This window comes from Pogona vitticeps, chromosome 1 (genome assembly GCF_051106095.1).
Source record: "Pogona vitticeps strain Pit_001003342236 chromosome 1, PviZW2.1, whole genome shotgun sequence".
In the NCBI taxonomy this organism is placed as follows: domain Eukaryota; kingdom Metazoa; phylum Chordata; class Lepidosauria; order Squamata; family Agamidae; genus Pogona; species Pogona vitticeps.
Window position 1 is genome coordinate 339,783,932 of NC_135783.1, and position 26,809 is coordinate 339,810,740.

The 26,809-nt window shown below is 39.4% G+C and overlaps 1 protein-coding gene across 2 annotated transcripts in view; it reads left to right on the forward strand.

Moving 5' to 3' along the window:
* TECPR2 (tectonin beta-propeller repeat containing 2) overlaps window positions 1-23,806 on the forward strand; it is a 49,542-nt gene extending 25,736 nt beyond the window's left edge. For both annotated transcript variants that reach the window (XM_072986687.2, XM_072986688.2), the window contains exons 15-20: window positions 1,815-1,904; window positions 3,180-3,413; window positions 10,082-10,230; window positions 18,469-18,610; window positions 19,062-19,211; window positions 21,582-23,806. In XM_072986687.2, the coding sequence (XP_072842788.2) occupies window positions 1,815-1,904; window positions 3,180-3,413; window positions 10,082-10,230; window positions 18,469-18,610; window positions 19,062-19,211; window positions 21,582-21,739 (923 nt within the window). In that variant the 3' untranslated portion in view covers window positions 21,740-23,806. The remainder of the gene's footprint in view (window positions 1-1,814; window positions 1,905-3,179; window positions 3,414-10,081; window positions 10,231-18,468; window positions 18,611-19,061; window positions 19,212-21,581) is intronic.
* Window positions 23,807-26,809: the final 3,003 nt, after the last annotated feature.

Genomic DNA, 26,809 nt, shown 5'->3' on the forward strand with positions numbered 1-26,809 from the left:
AACATTTGAATTAAGGCAGGACGGAAGGGTGGCTTTTTAAGGTGCTGTCTAGGTTTATCATTGCTTTCCCTCCAAGAAGCAGGCGTCTTTTAATTTCGTGGCTGCTGTCTCCAGTGATCATGGAGCCATGGAAAGTAAAATCTGTTACTGCCACCATATCTTCCCCTTCTATTTGACAAGAGGTGATGGGACCAGTAGGCATGATCTTAGTTGTTTTGATGTTGAGCTTCAGACCATTTTTTGTGCTCTCCTCTTTCACTCTCATAAGAGGTTCTTTAAGTCCTCCTCACTTTCTGCCGTGCTTTTGCGTAGTCAATGAAGCAGAAGTAGATGTTTTTCTGGAACTCTCTGGCTTTCTCCATAATCCAGCGCATGTTAGCAATTTGGTCTCTAGTTCTTCTGCCCCTTCAAAATCCAGCTTGTACTTCTGGGAGTTCTTGGTCCACATACTGCTGAAGCCTACCTTGTAGGATTTTGAGCATAACCTTGCTAGCGTGTGAAATGAGTGCAATTGTACAATAGTTGGAGCATTCTTTGGCACTTCCCTTCTTTGGGATTGGGATGTAGACTGGTCTTTTCCAATCCTCTGGCCACTGCTGAGTTTTCCATTGATGATGATAAAAAAAGGCACACTGGTCCTTTGATATTGGGCAATGGCACCAGGGTGGGTGAAATGACCTTTAGCCTGGTTTGTTCCTTTTTGCACACCACACATAGAATGATTAAAGTGGTAGGGAAAAACATACACACCCCAATTCTGCGTTGGCTGTCTCTAGCAAGCATGTCATTGCTAGCACCGCTCTGGCAGCCACTGATGATGATTAAATCTTCTGCGAGCTAGCAAATTTTAATGCAACTTGCTAGCCACATTGGACACCTTACTATTCCCTATACCACACCATGGCTGGAGTGCCATGTGTACCAGCAAAAATAGTGCACATATTTATCAAATTTGGTGCATTCTGCTACACAGCCCGTGTAGATTCAGTAATATTTTTAATTCAAATAATGTATGATTTCCTTCCTTTCGAATCAAGGGGGTAATGCTGGTGTATATAAATTTTTGGGGGGAGTAAAAGGTAAAAAAGTTCCCTGACCCCTGATGTAGAGGGCTGTGAGTTCTCACCTCTATTCTAAGTTGCAAGAGTTGTTCCCATGGGAAGAACTGTTATTGAGCCTGAGTTATGAATGGTATCTTTTTGGAAAATGTCACTGAATGGGAGCTTCCCCCTAAATGCATCAAGGTGAAGGCTGAAATTCAGAGCACATGAGGCATGTAACTCGGAGCAGAAAATTTCATAATTGAAAAGGAATTTATGATAGACATGGGCACTTCACATTCATATCTATGAAATACGAACCATGGCATCTGCCCAATTCCCACCCCTGAAACCAACTGGGCCACTCACCAGGCTCCTCGCAGCACTGGAGTTCTTTGGCATCAGCACACCAATCCCAGCAGAAGCCTGGCCAGCCTTTCTCTGCCTCCCCAGGCAGCCAACCACTTCAGTATGGAGGCAAGATGGGGAGTTACCCCACTCAGTCAATGAGTGGTTTGGCTGCACAGGGAGGTGGGGAAAGGCTGGCTGGGCTCCTGCCAGGATTGGTGCAGCACCACCAAAGAAGGACCCCAGCACAACACAGAGTCCAATGAGTGGCCCAGCCAGTTCTGGGGCTGGAAATTGGGTTAATGCCGATTTATATTTCATATCCCTAGCTATGAATACGAAGTACCCATGTGTAGTTTTTAACAGAGGTGATTTTATTTAGTGGATTTGTTTTCATGTGGACACTATTCCTGTTTCCTTCTCAAGGTACATACTGGAATAATGTTGTGCCTCGTGGCACTGCATCAGCCACAAAGTGGTCTTTTGTGTTGGCTTCTGCAGCTCCAACAAAAGAAGGTAAAATCTGTCTTGTGAGTTTATGATGCATTTCTGACAGGTTAATATAGGTCTTGTTCTTGGCAGACCCATGGATTTAGTTATTAATAATAAATAATAAAGCACAGTTTGGAAAATACTGTCAAGGTCTACATTAGAAACACAAATACATGTCAGACAGAAAAGAAACATAAAACAGAGGAATTTTTGCCTTGCATGATCATCTTTCATTTGAACATTGACGTAAGGTCGTAAAAAGAACAGATTGTCCTAATCCGTCTTATAAAACTGTTCATTAACTTAGAAACTACATTTAAAGGTCATAGGTTATTATCTAAAATTATAGCTTTAAAATTTGCAGTGGATATTTGTGCTATCTTCTTTCCAAAATTAATTACAAAGATATTTGCTATGAAAAAGGCAGTAGTTCTTCTCAGTTTTGTAGAATTTTTTGTTTCTTTTTTAACATTGCTGTTACCATTTTATTTTAGAGCAGTGCCAAAGACTTCACATGCCTGTCTAATTGCATAGGCAAATAAAGGGGATATGGTAAAAGTTTGTAAAGTTATGCATGGCATTATTTATTTATTTATTTATTTATTTTATTTTATTTTATTTTATTTTATTTTATTTTATTTTATTTTATTTTATTTTATTTTATTTATATGCCGCCCACTCTACCCAGAGGCATAGGGTAAAGTGATTAGGATAAATCTTTCCCTCTCTCATAGTACTGGAATCCAGGGTTGTCCACTAAAGCTGAATGGTGGGAAGGTCAGAAAAGAATAGAGAACAAAGTACTAAACTAATTTTGCTACTGTGATGGCTGCCAGTATGGAGATTAAGACATTCATGGATGAGAAGACTATTGATGGCTATCAGTTATGATGACTGTATATTATCCCAGTGATCACAGGCAGCATGTCATTCATTTGCCAAAGTATAACACCAGGAAAGAACTCTTGCAGTCAGCTCCCAGAGGTTGGCCACTGGGGGCAATGGGATGCCAGACTAAGCAGACCTTTGATCTGAATCAGCAGTAGTCTCCTTAAAGAGCAGTATTTGAGACTCAGCCTTCCATGTGGAAGGTAAGCATAAGACTGGTGTACCTTACAGATCTGTTCTTAAGTTTGTCAATACAGTATACGTGAGGTACACTAGAGAAACAGTAACCAGTTTTTTAAGTCTTGAAGTATAGTTTACTTCTATAAATGCACAACATGGAATAAACCAGTAACCAGAAAGAGCTTCTGAAATAACAGATTTGATAATAAAGATTTTTGTCCTTCCCCATAGGAAGCTTTCTGTGGCTATGCCAGAGTAACAAGGACTTGTTCTGTGTCAGTGATCAGAATCCACAATTCCATCCTTCAACTGTTCAGCTGCCGCCTGATGGCGAAATTGTATACTACTCAGCCTGCCAGGATGCCATATGGAGCCTGGATAGTCTGGGACAGGTCTTCATCAGAACACTTTCACCAACTTGCCCAGCTGGGATGCACTGGACCAAACTGGACCTCTCTCAGTTAGGTAAGGCTTCCATGTGTACAGTCTTGTTGCTGTTTTTTTCTTTTAAATTCCAGTTTAGAAGCAAGGAAGTGCATTTCCTCATCGTGATGGATGGATATTTAAACACAGACGTCTGGAGGTGTTACATATGCCTACTGCATAAAATGTAGGCAAAGTATTGCTGAATATGATGACTCCAGACAGTGTTCAGTTATGGTTGGTGAGCGGTTTCCATGTTGTTTTTCTCAGAGAAACGAATGGGGGAGACGATAGATGGGCAGGAACTGCTGAACTGGCAGTTTGTGCTGGTTCTTTTTTCGGCTGAACGTGTGTTCAGGGCTTCCCAGCCAAACCTCTTCTGGCGGGTGCCCACTCAGAGGCAGTGCCATGTCTTCTCTGCCCCATCTCCTAGAAGTGCTGCCTCTGAGTGGGTGGTCACCAGAGGCGGCAGGACTGAGAAGCATCAAACATCTGTTCAGCAAAAAAGAAGAAGAAGAAGAAGAAGGAAAGAAAGAAAGAAAGAAAGAAAGAAAGAAAGAAAGAAAGAAAAAAAAAAACTCAACCCCCCCCCGAACTGTCACAAACCATCAAAACAGCAGTTTGTGCCCATCTCTAGTGGAGACTGTTGTTTTTCAGTTTTGGCATTTTTTGATTATAGCTGTTATTCACTGATGCTGCAGTTTTGCTCACAATCCTGCCATCTTCTGAAATCTAGATATCTCTACTTCTGCCTTGTGCTTAAGCAAATGTTTCAAGGTAGCAATATGGGGTGGGAGAAACCTTACTCTGAAATGAGTTTCCTGAGGAAAAGTATTAGCAGTTCTGCTCAGCTGGTGATGTGGGGAACAGATCTGTAAGTAACATCTTGTAGCATCCTTTATAGTAGGAGTGCTTTACTTAGAAAGTCAACTTTGTGAGAAGTTTGTGAGATCCAAGTGCTTTGTTACTGTAGTCTATTTGATTTGTTTAATTATACAGTGTATTTTTTAAAAAAAATCACTTCAGTTTTTTAATAAAAATACTTTTCCTAACATTAATGTTCCCATTTTTTCTGCATTTAAAAAATAAGCAGATTTTCAGAAAAGATTCTCCTTAGGAAAAAGGTTTTCTTGAGAGAATCATAAATTAAAGCTCACCTCTTATATTTACTTGGGGTAAAAGTTAAGGTACAAGCAATGTACATCAAATGTGTGTGTATAGATTTACCAGATGAGCGGGATATAAATCAAATAAATAAATAAAATAAAATAAATAAATATTTTCTTCTGATGTGCTCATGTGGGGGGGTTGAATTTACTTCCTTTGGGGGCTGTACAGCTTCCACCACAACGAATTTAAACTGTTTTTTGGCTAACCAAATCCTTTCCGTGCTGTTCCTGCAGAAGAGATTGGGCAACAAACTGGATGATCACTTTCACATGGCTGAATTTTGTTAATGAAAGAAAAGTGATCAAAATTTTCAGTAAGAGAAATAATACTATCAATGTTACACACACTATTTGACTTCTTGTTTAAAGGAATGCCTGTACAGCAGGGATGTGGCAACTTATAGCTCCATGGTGTGTTTTGAAGCCATTACCATCTGTGCCAAACCAGAATTGCCTTCATGGCCAAAGCTGTACCTCTATACAATTTTATTTCCCTCCATTGAAATATCCAGTGAATCTGAAAATGCAGAGTCTTAATGCCTAGCTTTGTGATTTCTTTGCCGTGGAAGCTGTGTATTCGTGCTCTGCTGGGTGAGACATGCAAACGTAATGCTGTCAAGACCAATGTACCAAGAAAAGCAGTCATCACCACTTTTTGTGTCACCATTGCAAACTACTCTAGCACAGAATTTGGAAAAGTTTATCTTTTGTACACCATTGTCTGTGGGAACCTGTCAGTTATAAAGCATCACAATGAATGATTATCTCCTTTTTAAAAAAGTTCTATTCAAAATCTAAGTGTGACCTGTGGAAAATAGTTCAGAGACAATTAACTTCTGTTTTAATGACATTCAGAAATGATTTGCTATACCAATACATTTTTAAACTTCAGTTTTCTGCATATCCAGCTCTGTGTATTTACACGGAGTCCTGGGTCTGAATATTCGGCATGATTAAGGTTGTGATGTTACATTTCAGAGTTTCTAAGCAAAGCCCGATGGGTTTTGACAAGGTGTCTGTGAGCAGATGATTTTGTTTCTCAATAAACAAGGAGCATTAGCATTCACAGAGGAGACATTCAAATTGGATTTTTTTAAAAAAAGAACAAAAAATGGTTACATAAGGAGTACCCTTTTGGATATCAGATTGTGCTGCACATGTAAATAAGTGCCCAGCAATGCAGAACAGGTGATATGTGACTCCTTGTTCAAAAGGCCCTGATGCTTATTTAGATCAAAACCAACAGCTGAGCCATTCAGTGTTGAAGTCACAGTGATCCAGCATGCTTTGTGCCATGAGGAGTAATGAGATTTTATTTTAACTAGCACTGCTGAATGTCAAACCCAGAGGAGCAGCAGAATTATGCTGAGGACTGTTTTCCCCGGCTGTGGCTATTTTCAGCTGGGCAGGTCTTACATAATAGTGCTAAAATAAAGACCAAATTCAAGAAACTGTAAAGGAATAAACAAGACAGTTTTGATACCATACAGTTCTTTCTGCATTAATCCGGTTTCAACAGCCGTTCTCAAACATTATTTTATCCATTTATTTAATGCATTTTTATCTCGTTTTTCTTTTACAGAGTTTGGGATAGCATTTGTAGATTTCTTCTTTACTGTCTTTGTGTCAGCTCACATGCAGATTCATGTACCTGTGCACAGCTCGCTTGAAGAACCTTTATGGCCAATGCACAAGAACAGGCACTCATGTATCTTCTTTTGTGTGGGAAAGTTTTGCCTCCATTCCATGGATACCCCATGGAATATTTTTTTTTCTGTCAAGGCCTGCATTCTCTTAGGGTTACTCCAATCTGCCAAGCAGAGGGGGATTTTCAGGTGAAGCAGGGGCAGTGTATAGGAGGAGGATATTGTTGTCTGTCCAACAGCTGTGGGAGACCTGATGTCCTTTGGATCCTACCCATTAATGATGTTCTGCATTAAAAGGTATTTCAGGGCTTCCCACTGGCAGGAAACAGAGGACACTATGCCTTTTTGTCCTTCTTGTGTAATATAGGATGAAGTTTCGAGTTTTGTAATTTCTGAAAACCAGTGATATAAATCCAACTGGAGTAAACTCATAGAATCAATAGGAGTGGCATAACCCTTGATTTACCATGTCCTGTTCATTTTGTTGGTTTATCCCAATTGGGATAAATGGTTGGGTTTTGCCCAGTTAAATTGAATTCCTATATTGGAATAAACAGTTTGAGTTATGGATTGTAGGGAACACTGCCTACAAATTGTAGTGCAAAATTGCACTGTCTACTCTGAGTAAATGGGTTGTTCCTGATCATTAATATGCATGGACCACTGCCCTTTTTTAAAAAGAGAGCACTATATCTGATAATAGGGTATCCTAGTCACCCTTCAGAACATTCTGTTTATCAGTGAGATTCACTTTGGCTGTAGGGGTTTGCTTATTTTTTAATGTTCACCATCTCATCAGAAAGCTATGATGACCTGCATTAGCTGACTTTTTGGCTGTTGCATCTGTGTGTAGTCACTGCTTTCCCTCCCTCCCTAGCATTTCTTATTTGGAGTGCAGAAATTCTGGACCTGATAATATATCTCAGTTGATAACCTCTAGGCCTTTTTTACACCATTTTAGATATAAATAAAATGGTTGCTGTATCTAGGAAAATGTACTGTGTTGGTAGGTGATTAACGAATAACATAAGAGAGTGATTTCACAGCTTTACATTTTCTGTTTTGAGCCCTAAGAAAAGCATCAAAGTTTGTTTGACTAACAGAATAGAAAAACACCTTGTTGATTATATAGCCCTCTTAGGAAATAGCTTCTGACTCACATGGAGTACTAGAAATCAAAGCTTGGCTAACCTTGGAATATTTCTCCCATAGATCCATCTCTGATCCACTGTTTAATAGTAGCAGTTGGAATGTTAAACACTGAAATGTATTTATAGACCAAGCGTGTGAGCATGACTGGTTCTGAGGGAAAGTTCACTTGAGGTCATGTGAAAACTTGGATCTTTAATTCATATACGAAATTACTGTCCAGTTAGCAAAGCAGAGAGTTGCTCTCCCCAGTTCTTTGAAGATTATCATTTCAGTTGCAACTGCTGTAGAATAAATTGAACTTGTTACTCTGCAAGGACTCAAAAAACTTGCAAAGTGAAGGAAGCAATGCTTTAGCCCCCTTCTCCCCAGTTCTTTGAAAATTATCATTTCAGTTGCAACTGCTGTAGAATAAACTGAACTTGTTACTAAAGTTGTTACTCAACTTGTTATCCTACAAGAACTCAAAAAAAAAAAAACTTGCAAAGTGAAGGAAACAATGCTTTAGCTCCCCTTTCCATTTCTTTGGCTTCAGTGATAGTGTTGTAGCTTGGCACATACAACCTATCTTCTGACCATGTTCAATTGGTTATTTCACTGGTTCTCAGCCTTGGGTCTGCAGATGGTCTTGGACTACAGCTCCCAGAAATCCTGGCCAGCACAGCTAGTGGTGAAGACTTCTGGGAGTTTCAAAGACTATCTGGGGACCCAAGGTTGGGACTACTGGGTTGTATGATCTTTTTGTGGGAGGAATAATTCATTTCAAGTGGTCCTGTTTCTGGATAGTGATTACAGGTGACAAGAGAAACTAATTATGCTAGGCAGCTCAGGCTGCTGTGTGTTTGGAATCTATGTGTAAAAGACCTGTTCTGTTTTTACAGTGACATGTAAAATTGATTAGACTTGAAAGGTGTGGACTCTCTCCCCAGCCAGATACAGATTTTAGTTTAGGGGCAGGCAACCTTTTGCCCTCCAGATGTTTTAAGTTGCTGCTCCTGCAGTTTCTGACTTTTAGTTAGTTTGACTGGGGTTTAGGGGAGTTGAGGTCCAAAACATCTGGAGGGTATCACATGACCTCCATTGCTGTGGCTCTGGAGGAGATAATTCAAATGGAAAGTCCCATTAGGTTCATTGAAGGGGACAGTTTAATGTGTGAATTCCTCTGCAGGCATAGAAATCTCATTCATCAAAACAAGGGCAAAGAACTCTCTATACTCTCAAAGGCCCTGTATACTTTCTGGAAAGTCTGGATTTGGGCATATTCTACATTGGGTTAGGACACAATACTAGAGTGGGCTTATACTTTAATGTTGCACCTATAAAGTTGTACTCTAGATAGGAAACTTCTGCTTTCAACTAACTGCTTTTTGTCACTATCTGTAGACCCAGAGAAAATGAGATAATTGCTATTTGGCATAACAAGCAAACTTGAAACCACAGTTTCTGAATCTGGCTTGTTTACATAGTTAAAACTAACCATAGTTTTGGCTACTCCTATAATAGAAAAGCAGAGTTAGTTAGAAATGGAAACAAAAGCTTCTAGCCTTATTTATTAGAATCATAGAATAGTGAAGTTGGAAGTGACCCATTAGGTCATAAAGTCCAACCCCTTGCTTGATGCAGGAATACAAATCAAAATATATCTACCAGGTAGTTGTCTAAGTTTCTTTTGAATATTTCTAGTGTTGGAGCACTCAACACTTCTTAAGGTAATTGTTTCCACTTATTTATCTGTTTATTGCACATATGTGCTGCTTTTCTTCCAGAACTGGGATCTAAGGCGGATTACAAAACAGTTTAAATCAGAAGCATATTAAAATACCCAAAAAAATCACAAACATTAAAACTGAATTAAATTCCAGTACTGTATATAATTAAAAGGCAATAAAAATTCATTAAAATAAATTAAAAAATAACAATAAAATTTTATTAGTTATTAAATCAATGTCAGCTGAACTATTATAATTGGAGGCTCTTAATCGGTGGAGGTCTGTGTATATAAAGAAGCCTTTGCTTGTTGTCAAAGGAAGAGCAGGGAATGGGCATGGAGTCCCGATGCAGTCACCAAGAGTCCCCACCAGATAGGTTTTGGAAGATGGAGGAACCGTGAGAGGGGCCTGTCCAACAGAACTTAAAGCCCAGGTGGATTCTGTGGGAGGATATGGTATAACCTGGACCCTAGTCATATAGGGCTTTATAGATCATAAGCAGCAATTTGAATTGTAGCCAGTAGAGCTGTTGGAGGGAAGGGAGTTATATGATCCCTATAACTTGCCCCAGCCAGCAGTTTGCACAGTTTTGGACCAGCCAAAGTTTCAGTACACTCTTTAAATGTAGTTCCATTTAGATCATATTGTGGTAACCCAGATGGGTTTTAACTAAGGCATTTGGCCCTATAGCGAAGTTGGACATCTCGAGGAATGGGCACAACTTATGCACTAACTATATATGTGCAAAATACAGTCCTGGGCACCACAATTCCCTGAATACAACAGGTAGCAGACTACAGGATTTCAGGAGCTGTAATCCTAAAAGTAACCTTTCGAGCCCTGGATTGGAGCTGTTGCATTATGGATTGGCTGACTCTCCCATCCTTCCAACACTATATTTCTGATAAAAATTGCTCCCTGCTCTTGATGCTGGTGTCAGCCCCATGAAGAAATAAAATGCAACAACTGTGTTACATCATACAGCTGAAGACTTTAAGTCGTGTAACAAAGTCAAGATCTCTCTTTCTCTCAAATAGGTGGTGTAAAACTTAGAAGTTTGGCATGTGGAAATCAGCACATCTGGGCCTGTGACAGTTCTGGCGGGATCTACTTTCGAGTTGGAACTCAACCTCTTAACCCAAGTTTGATGCTTCCTGCATGGATAATGATTGAGCCACCAGTTCAGGTGAAGCAGCTGCCTTTTAATTCTGTAAATTTCCTGTATTTGGCTCTGACATGAAAAGATTCCTGTGTTTTGGACTTGGAAATGTTTAGCAAACTTTGTGCAATCCTGCCAAGTTGGAGAGAGGAGAATACATAAAATTAGACTGGGGAAGGAATTACTCCATCACAGCTGTTCCCCTAATAAAATAAAATAAAATACTTTTATAGGCTTAAGTTTACCAACACTTCTTAACTAAAATATCTTCATTCTTCCTTCCCCAGTGCCCTCCAGATGTTCTAGACCAGTGGTCCCCAACCTTTTTAACTCCACGGACTGGTTGGGGAAGGCGGGCCACCGCCACGCTCGTGCACATGTGCAGAGTGGGCGCGTGCTTGCACAGGCACACGCACACTCCTGTGCATGTTTGAAGGAACAGGGCGCTCAGGGACATTCTTGTGGATGGACTTGTGCGCATGCGCAAAGGGACTATGCGGGAGGCATGTGGGGAGTGGGAGATCTGTCTCTGCGGCCTGCTCCAGCCCAGGCCATGGACCAGCACCAGTCCACAGACAGGGGGTTGGGGACCCCTGTTCTAGACTACAACTCCCATCCTTTGAAGCTTTTTCCTTCAGGGCCATCTGCCTGTAGGCAAGATGAGAAAGTTACATCAGGCAACAACCACCCATTTACAGTGGTGCCTCGCTTGATGAGGATAATTCGTTCCATTGAAATCGCTGTTGAATGAAATCCACATCAAGCGAAACGAAAAAGCCCATTGAAATACATTGAAAACCAGTTCAATGCGTTCCAATGGGCTAAATACCTCAGCGTCCAGCGAAGATCCTCCATAGGACAGCCATTTTCGGTGCCTGTAAAGCGAGGAATCCGTCCTAAAGCACAGCGGGGAGCCGTTTTGCACAACGGGCGGCCATTTTAGAGCCACTGATCAGCTGTTTTAGAATCCGTCTAGCGAAAAATCGGTTCCTGAAGCAGGGAATCGATCATTGTCAAGCGAAATGTCCCTATCTAAACATCGTTTTGCGATTGCTATTGTGATCGCAAAAACCTCATCGTAAAGCGGATTCATCGTTTAACGAGGTAATTGTTAAGTGAGGCATCACTGTATATTCTTTATGAAGATATCCCTAGCCTAGCCTACCCATAAAAATCTCTGGTTATTGGTAATGTTGGGCAGCGGCAGCAAAATGCTTGAAGGGGGACGTTTTTGTGTCTCGAATGGTGCAGCTCCTCTGTAGCAAAATATCAGAGCAAATTCTGAGCACTATTGCAATCCCACGTTCTCTCACATCATTGTTCTGTAAGCTCTTTTTATCTCATGACATACGGTTGCTGCTGGTATGAGAGGTAAGCATGGAAAGGACAGAAGGGGAAGGAGAAAATAAATACAGTGGTGCCTCGCTTAGCGATTGCTTCGTTTAACGATGTATTCGCTTTGCAATGGGTTTCTTTGAGGAAATTTCCCCATCGTTTAATGTTTGAAACCTGTTCTAAATGCTTGGATTCGGTAGTGCACCTTCTGAAACATGTGCAAACTTAATTTGGTTTTGTTCTGCGTCTTCATTAATTTTTGGTGATTTTTTGTTTTCCCCATTTAAATCCATTGAAGACACTTAAAAATGAGCGAAAACAGACATCGGAAAGGGCTTCAAAAGCACTGGAGCCGGCTTCAGTGCTTTTGAATGGCTTTCCCTTGAGGGAAACATTGTTTCACTTAGCGATGTTTCCTATGGGGATTTTCGCTTAAGGACGGCAATCCGTTCCCATTGGAACGGATTAACCGGTTTTCAATGCATTCCTATGGGAAATAGTGTTTCGCTTAACGATGTTTTCCCATAGCGATTTTTTTTAACCAATTAACATCGTTAAGCGAGGCACCACTGTATTGGTCGTCCATTTCCCTCTGACGCGACATAGTACAGTCCCCTTAACTGTCCCATGTGCAGTATTAAATAAGGGATCTGGACCAAGGCTTTGAAAGATTATTTGTTAACAAGAAATGGGATTTGGCAAGCATCATATGATACTTTCTCCAATGGATTTTTCCCTCCCAAATGCTACAATGGGTCTGCATCAGAAAAATAATATGAATGGTCAGCTTCATAAATCAAGAACTGAGTACAGAATTATTTTGTTTATTTGATTAAATGTATATTCTGCTTTTCACTCGAAAACTGGGACTCAGGGTAGTTCACAGTATAATTTTTTTTTAAAAAAATAAGCTTTTTAAGTACTTTGCAAATACTAAAACGTAATTAAATCAGTTACCATATTAAAATAAATTGATTTAACAACCATTTTAAAACATTTTGACCATTTTGCAAATATATTTTAAAATAGTACAGTTAAAAAATAATAATTACAATTGTACTAATATGTGTTGCTTTAAAAAGGAGCTCTACCCAGAAGTCACAGTATTACTTTTTTCGATTTTTTAATTTTTTAGAAAACTTCAAAAAAAAAAAACAATAATAAGGCTTATAATGCAAGACCTATAACCCAGTTACCTGTTCATTTACATACAGTAATGAAGTTATACTTATGAATAATAATATCCATTCCTGTAGTCTATTAATACAGTGATTCTATCAAGCTTCAGAGACAGTACTGCAGCCAATACTTCAAAATGTTATCTTCTATGTAATTCCAAACCAAAAAAATGAAATTATCTTGACTCAAAACATGTTTTTATATATTAGATATAATATAAAATTATGTTGACTCATAATATGTTTATATATTGCATATTAGATTTTCATTCAGCTCTGAATGTTTCCATAGAAGAACCTGTTCCTGGTTATCTGGAGTTCTTTTATATTCAGTGGTATAATTTAGAATGTGGGGAATTATTTGCTTTATTTGTTAAACAGCTGACTCATGGCAAATCATTAGATCCAGATCTGTCATCTGCCATCCCCGGCATAAAATGCAAAACAACTTTCAAAATACAGTCTCTGTGATTAGCACGGTAGAGCAATGTAAAATGGCAGTCAGATCGAATTATTTGCCTTATCTGAGAACTCATGAGTCATAAAATGTGCCTATGAGCTGCTGCATTTTGTTTTTCAGTGCTTCTGGTTGTGTAATGTGCTAGAAGTCTGGGGTTATGTGACTTCTGTCATTATTGCTACAGATCATAAAGATGTCGTCTGAAATAAAGTGGCCTTGCTTTGATTTTTCACCAGCTTTTTTTAGTAATTAAATCTTACCTTTGCTAGTGAATCTAACCTTGGATAACAGTGGTTGTCATTAAATCTAGGCTAATTACTAATAGAACCCTTCAGAAGTCATAAATTCATAGAGTTGCCATAAGTTGGAAACCACTTGACAGCACACATCAGCAGCAATGACTGAGAAATGTGTTCAATGTGTTCACGGTCCTCATGTCCTCCTTGCAGCCTATGGGATGACTGTTGTTTTCTCCTCTTTTTTTCTCTGGTGTGAAAGCTGATCCCTTGTTTACTGTCCTTTCCTCCTGTTTGCAGAGCTGAGAAGAGCAATCAGTAGAATGACAGAGAGGAGAACTATTGAAATATTTAATAGTTTCATCAGAATATAGTATGTGCTGCACTTTTTAAAAGTTATAAAGAAGTGTCAGAATGGCAGCTGGTTTTTTAAAAAATCACGGGCCATTTTGATGAAAAGTAGCTCTTCTGCACAGTCATTTTGAGAGTTTTCAAAGTAAAGCTGTCCTCTTGCAATGATTTGCTACAAAGGTGTGTTTCTACTTTAACATGAATGTTAACATTTAACGTCAGAGTTTGGTTAAATTTTGTAGAATTTGTTCTTGAGTAATAAATGCGTTAGATAACTGGATAAGTACTCCTAACATTGTACTGGACTTTGTACTTCACAGAATGTTGGTCAGCATGTTGGTTAGAAGCTAAGGCCTTTTAATTAAAGTTTCTTCTTTATATCCGAAGTGATTTGTGGGTATAAAAGCCAGGGAGAAATTTGCCTTGTTGATGTTTACTTACACAACTGCTTGTTTAATTCCTACTTCATTCTTTAATGGTATGTCAGATCATCATGGACAATTCTGTTCTTGCCCTGATGAACTTCTATAACATCATCATTTGAGGTTTCTCAAGATATTTTGAATATGTTAAAAATCTGGACCTCAATCCTAAAACAAATTAGCCCGAAGACAATCCTGAAAGAAAGTTTCCTATCCTTGCTTGACATCCTCCCTGCAGATTACTGTAAGACACACACGTACTGTAGCTTCTCCAAAGAGTTAAGGATTCCTTTCTGAACAATGTGGCATGGAACACAGGTAGCAGCTAGGAGATAAAGGTAATAAGGAACTTTGCTTCCATAAACTTCTTTACCTTTACTTTTTGTAGGATCTAAGCCCAGTGTGGGGTCATTTCTTTTGCCTCAACAGTATCTGGTACTCCATGCCATAATGTTCATAGGAGAAAATAATGATCTACTGATCTTCTAGAGGAGTTTTTTGGGGAGAGTGGGGAGGAGATGGATGATTTTCATTTCATGCAGTTTCTTTTCTTTGCTAAGAATTAAGATATTTTCTCTTTTTGTCTTTCATTCTTGGCTGATTCAGAAGATATGTAATATTTAAAACAGTGAGAGAGAGAAAACTGCATGCAGGAAATTATTAAATTATGATCATCTTGTCAGAGGTTTATTATATAAGCCTTAAGCAGAGAAGGACTGCCACATTTTGATCCTTTTCTAAATATCACCTCTTAGGGGAATAAAAATGAAGCTATAAGCAGGGCAAATGGCAGTTAGCCATCACCAAGGGTGGGTCTGCTTCACCTTACCTAGGGCTAAAACTCTGCTCAGCATTTGGAAGGCAAGGGAGAAGATGATTAAATAAAACATGTATTGCATTGTTTACGCATGAGAGATTGGTTTATGCTATTTTTGGTGTTGGGAGTGGTTTTTGGTAATTTGTCATTTTTTTCCTACTTTCTCTCTGTATAAGAGATAAAGAAGGGTGGTGATCTTGTCTGGTCATGTACAGTAGGTGAAACTGAAAAACGAACAGCTGACAGATGATGTTCAGCTTCAAATGCTGAAGTAATCGTGATCTTATTTAAGAGACACTTGGAATTTAAATCTCTGTGAAAAAAAAAACTTTAGAGTTTGAAATCAAAGCCAGAAGAGGTGTTTAAATGAGCATGTAAGGCAACACAGTAGTTGCCGGAGAGAACTGTAAATGAATCTCCCACATACGGAATGCCTTGAAGCATGGTGAATTCATATGCAATAAGATTTTGGTGTGAGAGCATTTCATCAGTGTCTACTTCAATAAATGCTAATAGCATCTTACTCGCTACATCCTGAAACAGCTGCCACAGATCAGGCTAGGATGCAAAACTGTGTTTAGAGGAAAGGGGAGTATGGAGGTTGGTTATGGTGGGCGAGTAATCGTCAGAGTAAGTTATAAGCATCGTGCCTATAGTTTTTGCTCCCCCCAATGCCATTTTGCAGAGGAAAACTGAGAAGCTGATGTTTAGAGATACACTTTTTGGGCTAGGTTATTATTGAACTAAGAAAAAAAATGCCTGACATGTCAAGTACAGTAGCTCCTTTTTCAGCTCTGTTTTTTTCCTACTACTCTTAAAGAAGGCAGTCCCTCTCTGGTAGTGTGGGTTAATGGGGTTCCGCAATTTGCAGCAAGCACACCGTGACTCATAGTAGTGGGTGTGTGGATAATAATACCCTGGAAACTAGTTATGTGACTTTGTCCCGCTGAACTCGCCATGTGAAGACTGATGCTCGTTTGCTGTCTTATCAGTTTGGCTTACAAAGTCTGCCAACGCATGATAAGGCATTTTGTGCTTCTGCAGAAGATGTTGATGAATAGGACTGAACTGTCTGTCCTTAGAGACCTCCAGGAGAAGGGCTAAGCATTTCTCATGCTGTAGCACTCAAAATGTTTTTCAAGTGAGCAGCATTCATGATATTTGTAATAGCTGTTTTTCTTGTACAAAGTGATCTTTCCAGGGATTCAGCAGAAGCTGCATTTATAAAAGTTTGCTTTTCAGAGAATTGAGATTTCTTGCCAATGTCTTTTGAGTCCCACAATCCAGACCATGGTATATGACAATGAACTGCATAGTGATCAGATCTAAGGTTGTAAAGCACAGATCTAGGGCTGTGTGCCTCATCTTAAGGGGCGCTGTGCTGACATAGATGGTGTACAATTTCCTTTGAATAGAGTTCTCTCCTTGGCAAGAACGATGTACTGTGCAAAAAATACCCATTTTTGCAAAATATTTACTAGCCCTCCCTGGTTTTTGTTAGGCAGGTTGCATAATTTGTCCAAAATTAAAGTGATTTTATTTTTTCATGTGCAGCAGTCTACATTTATTCAAATTACGGTCCTATCATCTTCTGGTTGCTGCACAATGGTGGAGGGCGGGGTTTCACTTGTGGGGCTTATTTTGGGGTAAGGCTTCTATTACGGGCATCCTGAAAAATTATACAGGGACTTATTTTCAGGTTAGGTCTTATTTTCAGGAAAACAGGGTAATTTTTGAGTGGAGGAGGGTTTTTTTTTTTGTCTCCTAGATAGCTCAGTGGTTTAGACATTTGGCTGCAGAGTCAGAGGTTGGGGGTTTGGTTCCCCACTGTGACTCCTGGGAGAACAGCCAGCCTGTGTAGTCAAGGGCAAGCTGCACAGTCCCAGGGTATCTCCAGAAGAAGAGAATGGTGAACCACTTCTGTGTATTTTCTACCTGGAAAACCTTGGAGAGGATCCTCAGAAGTCTGAATTGGCTTGATGGCATGCAGTTGTTGTTGTTGTTGACTGAAGCCAAGAAATCATGCAGGGATTTAAAACTACTAGTCACAGGGTTTCTTTGTGTTGTTACAACATAAATCAACAAGGACAAGGAAATCGTCAATTATTCTTTCCATTCCCACTCAGGTTCCAACTATCATAACAACTGGAAGCCTCCTGTAAAGATATCTAATTGTCTAATTCACTGGTTCTTAACCTTTGTTACTCAGATGTTTTTGGACTGCAACTCCCAGAAGCCTTCACCATCAGCTCTGCTGGCTGGGGTTTCTGGGAGTTGCAGTTCAAAAACACCTGAGTAACAAAGGTTAAGAACCACTTTAATGATAGCATTCAGGGAGAAGAGAGGAATAAAATTTGTCTACTGAGTTTAGGTGGTAGCCTGACATTACTTTCAGTGTGCCACCATGTAGGGCAGGAGTGGGGTAACTTTGGTGGCCAAAGTTTTATTCTAACACCCTCCATGAGAAGAAACAGGTACAGAAATGATCAGATATCAGCCTACACTTTTGATAGGGAAGTAGGATGTACAAACCATCACCACCACTAAGAAAGTCCTCTAGGAGTGGGAAAGGCATTTGTATGGTATTAAAAAAGAGCACATAAGGCGATCCTAAGTCCATAGGGACTAGGGAGGGCAAAATGCCCAGCTCTTTGGAGGCACAGGGAGACCATAGACCATATATTACCATTGCCTTGGACCAGAGGTGGGCAACATTCAGAAAGACTTGCATGCGTCTTCCAATTTAGGAAGAAAAAAAAGGATGGAGGTTTCCAAATAAGAATGTACTTGGGCAGTTCCTCTCAGCCACCACTTCCTAATAAAATTAATGTTGCAACAGAAGAACCACACGTAATGTTACAACAGAAGAACCACACATGGATATTATAAGACAAGTGTTCCCAACCCTATTGATGTTTTGAATTATAGGTCACAATGTCCACAGCTTGTAGGACTAATGGTCATGCCAAGTTAGGATTTTGAGAATTGTAAGATAGCATATGGTTTGAGGGGGCATCAGACATGAAAGACCAGTCTTGAAGTCAGTGGTCAGTCTTAAGTTGGAGCAAAATTCTTCCAACCTCCTATCTTCTATCAGCATCTAGGTATTGGTGTTTTCTACCAGCAGAAGCATTGAAACATCTTAATTTATAGTTTTGTTGTTGTTGTTGTTATTGGCATGGCAGATTTGCTCTGGATTCATTAATGCAGTGGTGATTTTAAAATGATTTTGAAATAAACTATAGGATCTATATAAATATTACTGGAGGAAATGCTGTCAAACTCAAATATTAGGAGTGTCTTTTTTCCCATCCAGATAAAACAAGCAGAGTGTTCGGCTCTCAAACGCTTTGCATTCAGAACATTTTCTTCACTCTTCTAATGGTCTTGTTTAATCCCCCTCCTTGGATTATCTGTATAGAGTAGGGTTTCATAATATTAAACCCTATTTTTTTAACTTTTGTAGCCAGTTGGAGTCAATTTGATCAGTGTGTATTCGAGTCCTAACGACCAGAGTCTGTGGGCAATTGACAGCAAATGGAACATTCATGTACGCGCAGGGATCACCGAGGAAATGCCTGTGGGCACAGACTGGGAACAGGTTCCAGGTAAGTGAACTTGATGGGCTTATTCAGATACTGTGATCAGAAAATCACAGTTGGATGACAAAATGATTCAACCACCAAAATATCAAGTTATTTTAATGCGCTAAAATGTCAGCAATGGCTGATAGTGCACAACAACAAAATATCATGTTTCATCTCCTGCAATGCAGAATCGGTTGTTTCTCTTGATCTATCTAGACAAACAGCTGCCAGTCACTCAAAGAATTCTCTCTACTGGGAGTCCAAACTTAGTAATCCTTAGAGAAGGCCTGTAGGGCATGGAGGCAAATGTGGCAAATGAATGTAAACACAAATATCAATACTCTCATGTCAGCAAATGTTCTTTTTTTCTTCTTCTGCCTGATATTAAATGTTAGAGAAAGCCATGTACAATCTGCAGATCAGTTTTGGAATAGTTTGAGCAAGTGTGTCCTTCACATGTCTTTGGGTTTAGGACTTCAGGCGTGTGAGCTGGCCATAAGTACACGGACTGTTTGGGCACGCTGTCCAAATGGGGATATTGCACGGCGCTATGGCATCACAGATAAGAATCCTGCCGGAGATTATTGGAAGAAGATTCCAGGAAACGTTTCTTGTTTAACAGGTGTGTTCTTTGATATGCTCAGTGGTGTTAAAGGAACCGTGGTAGGGATTCTGGGAACTTCGTTTTTGAAGTGTGGTGCATGGTCGCTATTTTAATCTCCTTGGCTTTTGTGTTTGCTGTGTCCCAGGTCTGCAGAGGGGCATAATATCTGGATGTTAAAGTGTATAGTCTTCCTCTAAATGTTCTTAAAAGAGGACATACAGTCGTGCCCTGCTTTACAATTACCCCATTTAACGACGAATCCGCTTGACAACGATGTTTTTGCGATTGCAAAACAATGATTTGAATGGGGGTTTTCCGCTTTGTGATGATCGGTTCCCTGCTTCGGGAACCGATTTTCGCTTTACGACGATCAAAAACAGCTGATCGTCGAGTTTCAAAATGGCCACCGGGTGTACAAAATGGCTCCCCGCTGTGTTTAGGAGCCATTTTTTGCTTTACAGGCACCTGAAAATGGCCGCCCCTATGGAGGATCTACGCTGGACGGTGGGTTTTCAGCCCATTGGAACGCATTGAACGGTTTTCAATGCATTTCAATGGGCTTTTTTTTTTGCTGTACAGCGCTTTCACTGGAACGAATTAATGTCGTTAAGCGAGGCACCACTGTACAGAGATTATGCAGAAAGCTTTGCACAGAGTTTATTAATCTGCCTCTATCCTCATTTCTCAGCACAGCAGTAAAATTTGCAGCAGTGCCTTTGGAACATCAGGCTGTCTCTGGGTCTTCTGTATTCTGGATGACTAATGAAATATCCCTAACTCATGTTATTCACTGAGAACACCAGCGCTTCAAAAGTTAATTCTACAAAGACTGCCCAAAATTCTCCCCAAATCACCTCTTAAAAGTAGTGTTTTTAAAGGCAATGAGAAAATGTTACACACATAAAAAGACATAACATTACCAGTTCTTAATGTTGCTTTTAATGAGTAACGTCTTACTTTTTAAAAATGTTACTTGTAATATGTTACATTCCAGCTTTGTCTGAAATATCTAAGCTCTCACGCCTCCTTTATTATCATCCAGCAATTTTATTTATTAAAAATAAAGACAAAAAAACTTTATTTTTAAATTAAAATAAATGCAAATACATTTGGTTGAGAAATTTTAAATTCTGTGATCACTTTCACAGAAATTTGTTCAAGCTGATAAAAATACTTTGTCTTTCAAATTTACCCCTTACTTTATTATATTAAAAAATACAAATGTCTGCAACCATTTTTAAAAAGCAAAAAGAGTATGTTCCATTTCTCACTTTCTTGTTCCAATGCAAAACAAATATTGCCCATTGCTCATAAATTGTGTGCATACCTTGCAATGTACCCTCTAAGCTTTGTGGCTGCACGGCATTGTATTGGTGCTGCACACCCACAGTTGCCACTCATTTAGTTGTGATCACAGCTGGAATTTGACGCATGGAGGATGGAGTTTCTGCTCTGTGCTGGTGGAAAATTAGAGTGAGCATTGATACCTTGCAAATAAGTTTTTTTTCATCCTCTGATAATGTGTCAATTTTAGCTTAAAAATTGATACATTATTGGTATTCCAGATAGGATAAAACCAGTCATTTGCAGGTAAATATTATGTCTAAATGTGCTCTACTTTGGAATTTGTTTGCACATCCCCAAGTTAGGGAATCATTGTGGTCGACAAATACTTTGATGGTGGGCAAAGTACAGACCCACATTTTCATGTGGCTGTTTTCATGTCCCCTGGCCCTCTTATGCCTTCTCTTTTTCCAGCAAAAAAAAAAAAAAAAAAAAGATGAAATGCAACTCCTAGGAGTGGCTATTTACCTTTTAAATGGGACACAGCCCCCCAGCACCATTAGCTCCCCAAAATATTTGTTCATACATCTAACCGCATCTGTTATCCTTTCTTTCTTTCCCCCCCCCCCCATTTCATTAGTCTCTGTGGTTTCCAGAAGGTGATAGGGGCAGAAATTGGTCCTTAGACCCATCCAGGTTGCCCACCCCTTTTGTAACGGAAGACAGATACTTAATTTGATCCCATTACGGTGGTTGGATCCAGTTATAGTTGTACTTTGAGTATACTCACTGCAATCAACAGAAGTCATGACTTAGTGAAAACCCACTGATTTCAGTGGATATGCTCTAAGTGTGACAGTGACTTGATCCAATCCAGTATTGTTGATGAAGGCTAAGAGGGATGCTTAGATAAGTATGGGCCTGCAGAGGTTAATACCTATCTCATCACCTTCACTAATGGTCAGACTAGCTAGGGCTGATGGAAGTTGGGGTCCAACACATCTGGAAAGCTACAGCTTCCCCACCCCTGCATTAGACCACTCTCTGGTGAAGAGCCCCTGCTGTCATGCTAACTGAATCCAGTCATTTTTTGTGTTTCCACAGTTACTCCTGTAGATGAATTGTGGGCCATTGGTCCTCCAGGGTACCTCCTTCAGCGTCTCACAAAGACTTTCCACCATTCTCACACCTTGACGAAACACACCGATGCTTCAATGGCATTTCATTGCGACGATTTTGAAGATGAGTGGGAAGTAATATGAAGTCTTCAAGAATGTAAAACAGTAAAAATAACAAAACAAAATGTGTATGGGAATCCTGTTACATGCCAGATGTCAGGCTTTTGAAGCCACGGACATATGACAGTATTAGCACTTTGGTTTAAAAAAAAACTTTAACAAAAACACGACTTGGTTCAATAGCACCCCAGATTGTGTAGTGAGGTGTCTTGTTTTGCTGTCTCTCAGGCGGGACGGGCAATGTGGCTTCAAGAAATTGTGAGCTTGTCTTAACTGTAGCCGTTCCATTTTAAAGTCCAACTTACCAATTTAACCATATTAGCAGGGAAAACTTTTTTGATCTAGCATGCAGTCAAATATCTGTTACTACACTGGCAAGGACATCTGTTACATTAACAAGCCACTGAAATGTTTTCTTTTTTCAGCTTTCTTCCAGTGCTTAGAAACACTGAGTAGAAGGAAATGGGTACAATGTGGATGCTGATCATATTTCAACTTTGCCCTTGGCAGAAACTTATTACAAGACAACTTGGCTCTTGGAACATAGCCAGAATGGGGATGCACAGTTTGGTGCTGGGCTGAAAATATTTGGGTATCATTTTCATTTCAATCTCCAGAACTTCCTTGAACCATTTGATGGGATCAACTGGGTTTGTGTATTTGGGGTTTTTAATTACAATTTCACACATCACTGAGGAGCTGGGATTCATTCCAGTTTTGTCCAAACAACTGTTTCCCTTATACATTCAGCGAGGACGTTAATGTTCCTTGATACCTAAGAGAGGAGTAAACAGAACACTAAGAGAGGCCTCTAAAAGGGAGGGCAGTTAGGTATCATTTAGCACCACACTTTGACTGACTGAACTGTGCCTGTAACCGGAGTAGACTCTGAATTTTCTCTTTTTGTACCATAATTTAAAGTGAAAAAAGAATGTGAAAGTCATAGTAATAAAAGAATAATAAAATAAATTTATCCCATAAGAGAGTTTGTGATATTCATCAGGATTTGTCTTCACAATGGTCAGTGTTTAGCTACATTAGCTAAATGTTTTGCAATGTCTTATGTTTGAGATGTTTCAGCAGAGGTGCTTAACTTTAAAATTTACTAATCACTGCAACTTATACTTCACCAAGACTAATTTTCTTAAAACAACTATTAGAACATGCTTCCCCCCCCTCCTAGGAGTTTAAGCTTATCATTTTAAATATATGTATATATTTATTTATTTGAGGCTTCATCAGAATATTTTAGACAGCTTCTAATTATCTGCAAATGAGCCTGCTACCAGGGGTAGATGGGGTGAAGCCTTTGCACCAGAGGTGGAAGTAAAAGAACATGGGTTTTTTCTTTCTTTCTTAGGCTGCCCTATAGTCCGTGTGTTGGCAAAACTAATGCAAACCAGGAACATAATTCAGTCTGTGTATTGAGCGGCAACACTGATCACCATGCATACAGTACCTGTTTTGCAACAGTACTTACATAATTAGAGCTTGGTACCCAGTCTGCTCTTTACGTTTAGGATGACTAGAAGATCATGTTTGTTTTCCTGGGAGAGGTGATCTGTTTTGCTTGATCTCTTCCTCGTCTATATATGGAGTTGACCTCAAGAGTTTCTTTTTTTAGTCTGTCACTGGATTGTAAGTAACCCCACTGCTAAAATTTACCGAGCTCACTTGGCAGACTGTTCTGAGGAATTCCTTGGAAACGATAGCTTCAGAGTTGTGAAACAACACTCCGCACCTTGAAGTTGGAAACTCCTGATGGGTGAGGCCACTACTGTTTTGCATTCTTCCTGGCCAAATACTCACATGGGGTGGGGGATTTTTATGTATATGACACTTCTATTAAAAACAACAACCCTGGCCTAGCTCAATAGCTGTTTGTATTCTGTGTATTAGTGTGCCTGGCTTTGTTCATGCATATTAACTGATGTTGAAAGACCTTTTTAAGCCAACTAGATTTCTTTTTGTATTATCTTACCTAGTAATCTGAACTGTTTACCATCCTTAGTTTTATTTCTGTAAATTCGTGGGGTTTTTTCATAGTGCTTTCAGATAAGTGCAATAAACTAGTATTTTTTATTTTAAAAATTATGCTTGGATGTTTAATTCTAACACAACAATACTAAATGGGTGTTGAGGGGCCCTGAAATGATTACACTGGAGCTGAAAAGATTATAATTGTTCTTTAGACCTGGTTACAGGACAATGACTGCTTTGGGCACTTTGCTGGACAATCTACACTGAGGACTAGACAGAGGGCATGTGTCCCAGTTCATTCTACTGGAGCTCTTAGCAGCTTTTGAGACCATTGACCCTGGTATCCTTTTGTGCCACCTTACTGGGATGGGTCTTGTTGGCACATTGCATTGCAGTGGCCCAGTCATTCCTGGAGAAGCAAATCCAGAAAGTGCTTTTGAGGGGACACCTGTTCAACGCCTGTTCAAATTTGAAGATCATTTCTGTAAGATGTATAGTAGATATTACAGTAGTGAGGAAATTCTGCTGAGATTTCTGAGTATAATACATAATACAAAAGTTCTTTCATGTTGAATCAACTGATTTTAAAAGTACAAACGTAGTTCACACCATATTTAGCAGAGTACTCATTACAACATCATTGCTCTTATATGCCATCAAGTTGCCTCAGATCCATGACAGACAACCTTATGAATGATCAACCTCATTTTGCCCAAAATTAATATTTTTACACTTTCATTTCTTATGGTTCAAATCCCAGGTAGCCGGCTCAAGGTTGACTCAGCCTTCCATCCTTCCGAGGTCGGTAAAATGAGTACCCAGCTTGCTGGGGGGGCAATGTGTAGCCTGTATAATTTTAAAAATTGTAAACCGCCCGGAGAGTGCTTGTAGCGCTATGGGGTGGTATATAAGTCCAATAAATAAATAAATAAAATTTCTGTATGGTAGCCACTTTTAGGGAGAACAGTTCTTAATTTGAAAGGCTATCAGATGGTGATCGTCCTTTTTTTAAAATATTGTCCATTGAAGGACTGCCTAGTTCAAGTCACATTACTTGACCATTGAGATGCATTACATATATGTTTAAATTATAAAAATCATATCTGCATTTGTATTTTTGAATACAGTATTATGAAAATCAGTTATTCATTTCCTCCTTTTTGGTAATGTGTAAGTGATAACCCTGTCTTGAATTAATTGGTACTAATGTACCGAAATGCATAAATAACTGTATCAGAGACTGTTCAATATGTACCAAGATCAGATTAGGCTTAAACAGTGAGGGAAAGATATTACCTCTGTAATCTTTTCAGCAAGATTTCAGAGGAAGAGGCAACAGAGTTTAGTAATGTGTTGAATGTGAAAAGTGGCAACATAACTCTCTCAGCACAGTTTTATACAAGTGCTGCTTAATCTTAGCAGTCACGTTAATATCTAATGAACCCACTCTTGTCGTTTTTATAGCTATAAAATGAATTATTCATGGTCTAGAACACTTTCCAACTAAGTATCACATTCCAGTTAAAAAACAGGTTTTCCGTCAAAGGCAAAGAACAGATAATTCACAAAATATTGGATGGCAGGTACGGAAGTGAAGGTGATACACACTAGCAGACAAGTTACTTTACCTCCGTGTGCAAAGTAGATAGATTTGGAAGTAACATAGAAGAAGAACATTCCCCCCCTATTGATAAGCAGCATGTAAAATTAATGTCTGTCTGTTGCACTGGCAGTACACCAAGAAAATATTTTTATACGATCTGTAAAATATCTGTTTTGGACCTAAACTGTGATAAAATCCATTTGCTGTATTGTACTATCAGCTTTCCTGTCATCCTTATTTGATACAGATCATTTTGGGGCTTCAAGCTGAAAAAGGATACAGTGTTTTCTTAAAGGTGTTCAAAGCAATTTCTGGAGAGGTTGGTAGGTAAAAGAGCTATCACACAAAACACAGTACATTGTGGAGGATTTTCCCTTCAATCTGTGAGTAGGGTATTTGTGTTTGTGTTTGAATGTTCTCCCATCAAAGAGAGAAACAAAGGCTTGCAAAGATAGGAAGAGTTATTTTTTTAGAAGGAATTATCTTGGTGTCCCTTGGCCTTTATGATTATGCCAGCTGATCATACCAAGCTGAATTTGACCCAACTCCAGGAGGCAGTGGAAGACAGGAGGGCCTGGCATGCTCTGGTCCATGGGGCCACGAAGAGTCGGACACGACTAAACAACAACAAATCTTGGTGTCCCTTGGCCTTTATGATCATGCCAGCTGATGGATTCTGGAACATTGACCAGAAAGGTAACTTATATCATCTCTGGAGAAAAAATACTACTATCTTCTCTCTGTACATTGATTAAGAATGTTGAGTACTTTCAGCATGGATACGTCTTCAAAATGATGACTCAAATTGCAATCTAGACTGTACAGTTCCAGAATTTAGCCCTAAAGCACCTGACATGGGGAGTCATAGCAAACATATCTGAGAACAGCATAACGTTAGCAAGCCTATATACTGTGGGAACGCTGGGTGACTTTTTATATATAGGAGAGAAATAGAAGTTTCATGTTCTGTGAATGATGGCACTATGTCTGAACAACTTGGGCTGCAGCGTGACTTGAAGCAACATGTTATTCAAGGCAGTAGCATTTTGCCAATTGTTGCACCAAACAGTTGAAAACTTGCTGGTTGCACCCTTTTTACCCAAAGCATAGAACATTACTAATAGATGGAGAGGGGGAATATATACCCAGCTCAGCTCATTGTAATTAATAGACCCAATAAACCCAAGAAATGCACTCAAGCTTGTTTGCAAATTTAAGTACTTAGAAATTCAGTTGAATGAACTCAGTGTTCTGAGTTGCAGCAATCGGGAACTCCAGCCCACATACCAGAAATCATATGTGCACCTTGCTACCCGTCCCATGAAACTGGGTTGTGCACTTTGCAGGTACTTTGCAAGCTTTTGTCAAGAACTAAGCTGTTCTCTTCACTACTATGCAGCCTGTACCTTTTAAATGCTTTAAAAAATCAAACAGTTAAGGACTGTATGCCCCTCCCAGCCTGCCTTGTCTTGTCCCTGTCCTCTTGGCCTCATTTCCTTCTCCAATGCAGC